Here is a 10,388-nt window from a genome sequence, read left to right on the forward strand (position 1 = left end):
CCTGGTGAGACTCTCTTCCTGGCTTGCAGATGGCTGCCTTCTTCCTATGTCCTCACGTGGCAGGGAGTTCTAAGGACACTAATCCCATCAGAAGGGCCCCACTCTGATGATATTATCTGGCTCTAATTACCTTCCAAAGGCTGCATCTCCAGGTATTACCATACTGGGATTTAGGGCTTCAATATATGGATTCAGGGGGCATATTCAGTCCACAACAGGGCCCATGGTGGGGAGGGCCCCTGGGCCTACCCAGAGCAAGAATGAGTTCTGGAGTGTGGAGTTCTGCCCACTGAGAGCGGGGGCTGGGATGTTTGTGCCCACCAATTCCTCAGCTAGCTTTTCCTGGTGCCCTTGGATGGTCTTGGGGTCTAAAGCAAGGTGTCTGAACCAGCTCCAGGATTATTCTTTGTGGTGGATTGTCCTGTGCATTACTGGATGCTGAGCAGTGTCCCTGACCCCTATCCGTTAGAAGCCAGTGCACTCCTCTCCCAGTTGTAACCACTAAAAATGTCTCCAGAATTGCACATGGCAACCCTCACCTTGAAATGAAAACAGCTCCCATGAACACCTCTTGGCGGATTGTGACCGATTTCAGTTTCCTCCGACTGTGACATTAAGTGTTAAGTGCAGGTCATGTGTGACTCCAGGGAAGAGGGGAGGAGAATCTTCCCACACTGTCCCTGGGGCCAGGGGCAAGGGTATAGAGTGGTCCAGGCCTATGGTGAGAGCCCCGGGACATCTGTGGTTGCCCACTTTGACCTCATGGCAATCCTGAGAGGTGGAGCTTGTCATTACTACCATAGTGAGGAAAGGAGGGCTCAGAGCAACTGGGAGGACCGGAGGCCCTGACCATAGCTTCCAATGTCGGAGCTGGTTGGTACAGCAACACAGCTCCAGTTTTGTTTTGTTTTTATTTTTAAATTGTGGTAAAATATATATAACATACAATTTAGGTGTACAGCTCAGTGGCATGAAGCACATTCACACTGTGCAACCATCACCACCAACCATCTGCAGAGTGTTTTCATCTTTCTCAAGCTGAAACTCTGTCCCCATTAAACACTAACTTCCCATCTACCTCTCCAGCCCCTGGAAACCACCATTCTACCTTCTGTCTCTGAATTTGACAGCTCTAGGAACCTTGTATAAATAGAATCATACAATATTCATCCTTTTGTGACTGGGTTGTTTCACTTAGCGTGTCTTCACTGTTCATGATGTTGTGGCAAGTGTCACAATTTTCTTCCTTTTTTAAAGCTGAATAATATTCCCTAGTGTGGATGGACCACATTTTGCTTATCTATTAATCTGTGGGTGGACATTTGGGTTGTTTCCACCCTTTGGCTCTGAGAATAGAGTTGCTTTGAACATTTGTGTACAAGTTTCTGTGTGGACGTATGCTTTTATGTCCCTTATGTCGGCGTGGAATGTCTGGGTCCTGTAGTAACTATGTTTAATCATGGAACTGCCCGTCACCTGTCTTGTTTCTGAAACATAGAGCTCATTCCACACAGTTGGTTTCTGTGTGACATTGTGCAGTGGACTCTGGTCTAGAGCACCATCCAGGGGTCCTTTACTATGAAAGGTGGAGGAAAGAAGGAATATCTGCCATCTGTGGATGATACGCAAAGAGTCTCTTTACATAATGTGAAATTTTTATCCCATTTGACTATGGAAAAGCATTTCTTAAGTTTCTTTCCCTGATGCTTAAAAAAAAATAGACCGAGGAACTAAAAAGGGACTGACCATGTTTTCTCCAAAGCCAGGCACTTGCACACACCAATTAACTCATCTCATTTCTCTCCCCTGCTGACAAGTAAATAGCAACTAACAGCTGAGCACAGTTTCACACTGAGTGCATGGTTGCTGATGACTCACCAAGAATTCACAGCCAAGGTGCCAGTTGTTCTTCCGCCATAGAAAGAAAACCTATTTTAGGCAAAACTGTAACCTCATGGATGCTCCAGAAAGTAGAATCTCTAGACAGAATCAATTTAATGTAGGTTTCCGATCAGAGATTTGCCCCGCCTAGACCCCGCCCACCCACCGCTCTAACCGCCCGCTGCCCCGCCCATGCCCCGCCCACCAGCAGCCCCCTCAGACCCCGCCCATCCACTGCTCTGTCCGGATCCCGCCCACCCACGGCTCCGCCTAGACCCCACCCACTGCCCCGCCCGGACCCCCGCCCATCCACGGCCCCGCCCAGATCCGCCCCAGCCGCGGCCCCGCCCCGCCCCCGGCCCCGCCCGTTGCCCCGCCCGCTGCCCCGCCCCTCGCCCCTCGCCCCTCGCCCCCGTCCCGCCCCGAAGGCCGGGTCCTTCGCACGCCACCTTCCACCCCTGGCCCAGGCTCGCGCTTCTGCGCCTCCGTTTCCCGACGCTGGCCAGTGGTGATCCTGCTCGGGACGGTTCACAGCAGCCCACCGGGGAGCAGATGGGAGGGGATCTTCCGCGTCCCCTCCGCCCTCGTCCCCAGGCCCGCTCCGCCGCCCCTTGCTGTGGGGAGGGACTGGGGTGGGAAGCTAGGGGGCCAGGCGGCAGCGCTGGGGACCGAAGGCAGGAGCCCCGTGAGCCGCCATTCCGGGCCGCACCGACAGGCGGCGCGAGTCCCGCCCCGCGCTGCCCCCGGCCCGACCGGGCGGGAGGGTCCAGGGGCTGCGTGGTGGGGGCCCCGGGAATGGGGGCCGCCCCCGCCCCCGCCCCCTGCTCTTTGGGACCCAGCGAACGCTCCGTCAGGACGGCGGGGAGGCCGGCAGGTGGGCGGCGGGACCCCACAGGACAGGCGCGACCTGAGGGGCCCTGAGAACCGACCCCGCTCTTGGGAATGCCCGTGCGTGTGTCCGTCAGCGTGGCGCGCGCTTCCGTAGACCCCCTGGGGAGCGTGCGGAGCTTGGCTTGCGCTTGGAGGTCAGAGGGCGTCAGAGGTTTGCCGGAGATGGGATCCTGACGCCACTGTTTCCCGCCTGGATGGCCTTGGGCAAGCAACCACCGTCCCGGGCCTCAGTGTCCCCGTTTCTTAAGCGAGAAGCGTTCCTGTGAGAAGTGCAGGAGGAGCGCACATCACTAGGGTGGGGAAGTGCTCAGTTACGCCACGTGCTGATGTCCCTGTGGAGCACCTAGGGAGCCTCTACTGGGCACCCTGCACCTTCCACACACACTGTGGTCCAACGGGTTTGTCCCCTCGTTCAGCGTCATCAGTGCATCACGGGCGGCCGCAGGGAGAGGGGAGGCACAAACGCGATCGGAGTGGGCCTGGGGCTTGCCCCCGAGGTGGGGACCACTGGGTTGAGGTGCTGCTGCGTGTGCACACGTATGCAAACACAAGGCAGACCGTGGGCAGAGGATCAGACAGGGTCCCAGACAAGGAGGTGGGTGCTGTCCCCAGGAGGATGGCCTCAGGACACAGGGGAAGGAGCCCCCCAGAGGAGGAAGAGGCCGGACAGAAGGCAGAGACTGCTGAAAAGCGGGAGCTCGATCCAAAGACCACAGAGCATCTAGGAAGATAAGGGAAGTGTCGGGTTCGCAAAGCCCATCTTCCAATACAGAACCAACATGGAGCGTTTTCTCATGGATGAATAAACACAAATGATTGGTCTTTTATCTAATACATAATTAATATTCTTGTTTCAAATAACACAGATCTTTAAAGATTAGCTAAAACCACACATGATGAAATTTAGATCTTTAGGGGCACCTGGGTGGCTCAGTCGTTAAGCGTCTGCCTTCGGCTCAGGTCATGATCCAGGGGTCCTGGGATCGAGGCCCGCATCGGGCTCCCTGCTCAGCGGGAAGCCTGCTTCTGCCTCTCCCGCTCCCCCTGCTTGTGTTCCCTCTCTCGCTGTGTCTCTCTCTGTCAAATAAATAAAATCTTAAAAAAAAAAAAAAAAAGAAAGAAATTTAGATCTTTATATTTGGTTCAGGAAAATTAGACCTGAGCCGAAGGCAGACGTTTAACGACTGAGCCACCCAGGCGCCCCCAGGAAAATTAGACTTGACAGAAATCCTGATCTCAAGAAAGCATTTGTAACGGCAGGTGCAGAGTCTATAAAAATCTTGTGTGGACGAAACATGGGCAGAATAGTGACACTGGTATGACAGAAAGAATTTCATTCAAATGAAAACTGGAAAGCAATCTACAAACCGTCTCAATGAGGTCAGGAATTAAATTGACGTGGTAAAATCCACTCCAGCACACCTTAGTTAGTGGTGATATAGTTCTGATGGAAAGGCGTGTTCCTAGCACAGGGAGAAAGTGCAGGGACCTCAGAGACAGGGTGTCACCAGCTTGTCCAGGACAATGACAGATGTCGTGATTCACATGCCCACTGGCCTTCAGAATATTTTAAATTTGCCTCACTGTCCCCTGAAGTATTAATTAATTCACTTACTACCATTTGTAGGTTTTCATTTGCTTATTTTTGCTTTTTACAATTGGGAAATGCAACATAAACAAGCAAAAGTGCATGAAAACACACAGACATGTACCATTTAATCAATAACCCTAAAGTGAAGACTCAGGTTATAAATCACCCCTTAGGTCAAGAAATACAACATGTCCAGTGTGCCAGAAACCTCCCACGTGCCTCCCCAATGCAACACCCTCCCTACTATGTGGCCACAACCACTGCCTTGGGGGTGGGCTCCCCCAGAAGCAGACAAGGTGCAAGTAGCTTATATGGGCGTGGCCCCGGGAAGCCCCACGGGGTGGGGAGTGACCGAAGTGCACCCCCCTGGGGACTCTTGGCACTGCACTGGACCAGAAAGCTCCCAGAGCCCCAGGAGCTGGAGCCTGGGAACCTCAGGCTGGCCTGCTGGGAGTCAGTGACCGCTGAAATCACACCGTCAGGGCACCAACAGCATCTGCTTCTGCCACCACACCGACTTCTGTGAAAGACCACGTGGTGGGACTGACCTGTGTCCACCCCTCGCCCCATCCATATGTGGAAGCCCCAATCGGCTGTGTGACTGTATTTGGAGACAGGGCCTTTAGGTAGGCAGTAAAGGTTAAATAAAGTCATAGGGCCAGGTCCTAATCCCATAGCCACCAGAGCATGCTCTCTGCATGTACACAGAAGGGAGGCCACGTGGCGACAAAGTGAGAAGGTCTGCAGGCTGAGGAGACTAGTCTCACCAGAAACCAATGCTGACAACAACTTGATCTTGGACTTCTGGCCCCCAGAACTGTAAGAAAATACGTTTCTGCTGTTTGCATCCCCCAGTCTATGGCACTTTTTAATGGCAGCTCTAGAAAACTAATATAACCACAGGCTTGCTTCACTCTATTATTTTACTATCCAAGTGTGAATTTCTAAAATATAGAGCTTTAACTTTGTAAAAATGGAATGTATATATTATTTCATGTTTTCTTTTTTTGGTAAAGGGCATAGGTAACGAATACAACTGCAGGTTTTTATGTTATTGCTGGGTTGTATTCTGTTTATGAATAAGCCGAATTTTATTCATCCATTCTACAGTTAATGAATACTTATGTGTTAGTTTTCTATTGCTACAGAGCAAATTACTAGAAATCTAGCACAGTAAACAATGCACACTTATTATGTCACAATTTCCATGGGTCACGGCGTGACTGGGTCTCCTGCTCCAGGTTTCACACACCTGCAAAGTATTGGTCGAGCTGCATTCTCATCTGGAGGCTCGATGGGAAGAATCTGCTTCCAAGGCTGTGAAGATTGTTGGCAGAATTCATTCCCTTCTGGCTGTCGGCCTGGGCCCCCTGGCTCTTTATTTTATTTATTTTTAAAAAATATTTAATTTAATTTAATTTATTTATTTGACAGAGCGGTAGAGGGAGCCAGAGAATGGCAGAGGGAGAGGCCGACTCTGCTAAGCAAGGAGCCTGACATGGGGCTCCATCCCAGGCCCCTGGGACCATGACCCGAGCTGAAGGCAGAGGCTTAACTGACTGAGCCACCCAGGTGACCCCTGACTCTTTAGTAGCTGTTGACTGGACAGGTCCCAGAAGCTGAGTGCACTTCCCTGCCAGGTGGCCTACTCCATTCATATTTCTTTTTTTGTTTTATTTTATTTTATTTTTATTTTTTTAAAAGATTTTATTTATTTATTTGACAAAGAGAGAGAGAGAGAGAGATCACAAGTAGGCAGACAGGCAGGCAGGCAGAGGGAGAGGGAGAAGTAGGCTCCCCGCTGAGCACGGAGCCCAATGTGGGGCTCGATCCCACAATGCTGGGATCATGACCTGAGCCAAAGGCAGACGCTTAAGTGACTGAGCCACCCAGGTGCCCTCCATTCATATTTCATACCCAGCTGTTTCCTTCTTCAAGGCCAGCAGGAAAATCTCTTGCTCTAGTCTGCTAGTATGGAGTCTTACACAATATAACATAATCACAAGAGTGACATCCCATGACCTTTGCCATGTTCTCTTGGTCAGAAGCAAATCACAGGTTCTGTCTGCCCTTGGCGGGGGATTAAACAGGGCATGACTCCTGAGGATCACTGAAGGATGTGTTCACCCCAGGCTATTTATGTCTTGGGCTATTATAAGTCATTCTACTCCAAACATCCTTGTACGTATCTCTTAGTGCACATGTCCAGGAATTTGTAATGGGTTTATAACTTGGAGTACAATTTCTGGCTCACGGGATACAGAGTGTCCAGCTTTAGTAGCTCATTTTGCCAAAAGGAGCTCCACAATGGTTGGACAAGTTCACTCCCACCAGCAGTGTACGAGAATTCTAACTGTTCCACATCCTCGCCAAAACTTGACATTGCCAGGTTTTAATTTTAGCCATTTGAGGTGGTGTATAAAACTAACTATACTTTTAATTTTTCTCCCCCTGATGACCAGTGAAGTTAACAGCATTTGGATTTTCCTTTATGTAAGACAATTTTTCTATTGCAGTGTTTGTCTTTTTCTTATTAATTTGTAGAAGGTTTTTACATTTTAGGGATTAAAAAAATAGTGATTCTAGTTCTTTGTGACTGATATGTATTGAAAAATATCCAATACCACTCTGGGTTGGATTCTCTCTAAGGTATCTTTTGGTGAAAAGAAAGTCTTCATTTTAATGACTTTACTGTAGTTTACAGCTAAGGCTTTGTGTCTTGTTTAAGACATCCTTCTATGTCCTTCTCTTAGATTTTATTTTTCTGGAAGAGTTATAGTTTTGTCTTTCATTTTAGGCAGAGGCACCGAATATGGCTATGCAGGTCGTGCACTGCCCGGCCCGTAGAGTGCCATCTCCTGTGTGTGAGGCCAGAGCCACCTCTGGACTGTTTTTCCTTCTCAGTGTGTTAACGCTTTCATCATGATGAAACGACCGTCTTTGTCACTAATGATGCATTTTGCCAGTTCTGCGAATTGCACCCACTGCAGGGAGTTTGTATCATGGTCTGTGCAGCTGACACCCCTGGATTGTGCGACGTGGAGGTGTGCTTGCTTTAAAATCGACTTGTCTAGGGGCTGCCTGGGTGGCTCAGTCAGTGAAGCGTCTGCCTTCGGCTGTGGTCATGATCTCAGGGTCCTGGGATCCCTCCTCAGCGGGGAGTCTTCTCTCTCTGTCTGCCGCTCCCCCTGCTTGCACTCTCTCTCTCTCCGATCAATAAATAAAATCTTTAAAAAAATCTACTTGTCTGATATCAATGTAGTTGTATTTATAGCTTTCTCTTGGCTAGTATTGTATGGTACTTCTTTTAACCTTTCCTATTTTTATTAAGTTTATTATCTTTTTAGTAATTTCTACAACCAATGTGGGACTCGAACTCTAGATGCTGAGCTCAAAGTCAGATGCTCCCCCGACTGAGCCAGCCGGGTGCCCAATCCTTTCTTATTTTTATGCTTTACTTTTAACTCTTACAGAGAACATATAACCAGCTGTGTTTCACTTTTTTCAAGTCTCATATTCTTTGTTTCTGGACTGGGGTATTTTGTTCATTTATACTTAATGTAATTACCGATATATTTGGCTTTAAATCTACTCTCTTATTATGTGTGCTTTTATTGTCCCACCTGGTCCATGTTTTTTACTCTCGTGTCTTCTTTGGGATCATTTTTCCCTTTACTAATAGGAAAGTTATAAATTCTCTATTTTTCAGTACACTCTAGAAATTACAACATGCACACTTAATTTATCAAAGACTAAAGGTAATCACTACCTTTACCTTTACTCTTGAACACGAAACACAACACCTTAGGACAATTTACTCTTCTAAATTAAAAGTAAATTATTTTTCAAATTATTTATCATACAAGGCTTACTGTTATTTCTTACAATCTATTTAATTAGACTTTCTCATTTATGTATCACTTTCTTTGTTCTTTGCTCCTTCTTGTGTTTCAGCTTTACAACCTATGATCACTCTTCTTTTTTTTTCCAGGTTCATAATTTATTGTACAAATTGAGTATCACATGATGAGTTGACATTAGCTTCTCCAGGCATGGGAACTTAACAGATGAGGTACAGGTTAAAATTCATTTATGTTGCTTTCACAGCTGGTGTTTTTTTAGACCTTAACTTGAAGTATAAGATCATCAAAGCAATGCCTCCGTATGTGGCCAGTACACAATTCATTCTACCTGTGAGAGTATAAGAGTTGAAATACTTTTTGATACCAGTGAAATGGAATTGAGCATCAGTTTCTGGACCTGCCATGATTTCAATCTTGCAGAAGGCACCAATTCCGCCGGTTGTTATGATCACTTTTCTTTTGGCTGTAAAGCATCCTTTTGGTTTTCCTTTGGGAGGGTCTGCTGGTAGAAAATTGCATCATTAGAAATAAAAGCAAATGGTCTTCAGTCTGAATAATGTCTTAAAAGTTCCAAGCGTTAAGCCCCACTGAGTGTATGAACTTATGAAATTATGACCCTCTGGCTTTCATGCCGGTTGTCCGTGATGGGGTGGCTGGTGTGAGGGTCTGGCCCTCTCCCGTTTCCGAGCCCTTGCATCTTTCCCAGACAGTCCCTTAGTCTGTTTGGCTCCCTACCGTGTTGCCGCCCTTCCTACCCTCTTCTATGTGGCCTCTTCTCTAGATTTAGCTGTGGAGAGTCTGTTCTGCCAGTCTTCAGGTCATTTTCTGGGTTGTTTACACAGATGTGGTTTATTTAGCTGCGGGATGAGGTGAGCCTAAGGTCATCCTAATCCACCATCTTCCTGAATAATGTCTTTATTTCATTTTAATTCTCTCTCCTTTTTTTTTTTTTTTAAAAAGATTTCATTTATTTATTTGACGGAGAGAGACACAGCGAGAGAGGGAACACAAGCAGGGGGAGTAGGAGAGGGAGAAACAGGCTTCCCGTGGAGCAGGGAGCCCGACTCGGGGCTCGATCCCAGGACCCTGGGATCATGACCTGAGCCGAAGGCAGATGCTCAACTGACTGAGCCACCCAGGCGCCCCTCATTTTCATTCTTAAAAACTTATTTTCCCTGGGCAGTCATATTCTTTTGGTGACAATCATTCCACCATTTTTTGGCTTCCAGTATTAGTGTTGGAAACCAGACGTTAATCTTTTCAAAGCAATCTGACTTTCCTTGCTGGCTACATTAGAGATTTCCTGTGCCTTTGGTGATCGGCAATTTCGCTGTTACTTGCCTATGTGTGAAACTTTAGTTTATCTAGCTTAAGATCTGGGGGGATCTTGGATCTGAGGGCTGGTGTATTTCATCAGTTCTAGAAAATTCTTAGACATTTTCTGTTCAATTATAGCCTCTTCCTTTCCCCTTTTCTGGAACTCCAGCTAAATGTCTACTATTTTCCATGTGTCTTACCTTGCCTGTAATTTCCCTGTTTGTCTCCTTGTGCCACATTCTTCATGACTTTTTTTTTTTAATTTTTAAAATATTTTATTTATTTGAGATAGAGCAAAGCACAAAGGGAAATACGGGCAGCCAGGAGTGGGGCTCGAACCCAGGACACCAGGATCATGACCTAGGCCAAAAGCAGGCGTTTAACCGACTGAGCCACCCAAGTACCCCTCTTCATGATTTCTCTGACATCTTCCAGTTTGCTAATTCTCTCATCTAAGCTGTTAAATCGGCCCAGTAGACTACATTTTAATTTTTAATGTAGTTGATGTAATTGATTCATTTTTTTAAAAGATTTTATTTATTTATTTGAGACAGAGAGAATGAGAGACAGCATGAGAGGGAGGAGGGTCAGAGGGAGAAGCAGACTCCCTGCCGAGCAGGGAGCCCGATGCGGGACTCGATCCAGGGACTCCAGGATCATGACCTGAGCCGAAGGCAGTCGCTTAACCAACTGAGCCACCCAGGCGCCCCTTGATTAATTTTATTAATGTTTTTAATTTATAAAATCTCCTTTGGTTCTTTACAAAATCTGCTTAGTTACCTTTTATAGTCAGCTGTGAAAATTAATCAAGGAAAGTCTCACCAAAATGGAGTCAGGAGGCCGGC

General features: G+C 47.4%; 1 protein-coding gene across 1 annotated transcript; it reads right to left on the minus strand.

The window, feature by feature from the left end:
* Nucleotides 1–8,338: 8,338 nt before the first annotated feature.
* LOC123853399 (ATP synthase membrane subunit K, mitochondrial) lies at nucleotides 8,339–8,688 on the minus strand. Its single transcript, XM_045887976.2, has one exon. The coding sequence runs from the start codon at nucleotides 8,628–8,630 to the stop codon at nucleotides 8,454–8,456; it is 177 nt and encodes a 58-aa protein (XP_045743932.1). The 5' UTR covers nucleotides 8,631–8,688; the 3' UTR covers nucleotides 8,339–8,453.
* Between the last annotated feature and the right edge of the window lie 1,700 nt (nucleotides 8,689–10,388).

This window comes from Mirounga angustirostris, unplaced genomic scaffold (genome assembly GCF_029215605.1).
Source record: "Mirounga angustirostris isolate CCGP_5_RB_7025 unplaced genomic scaffold, mMirAng1.0.hap1 SCAF_17, whole genome shotgun sequence".
Classification (NCBI taxonomy): domain Eukaryota; kingdom Metazoa; phylum Chordata; class Mammalia; order Carnivora; family Phocidae; genus Mirounga; species Mirounga angustirostris.

Excerpts from the sequence above, each read along its gene's own strand:
- LOC123853399 (XM_045887976.2), bottom strand. The coding sequence starts at position 8,630 with ATGGCAGGTCCAGAAACTGATGCTCAATTCCATTTCACTGGTATCAAA.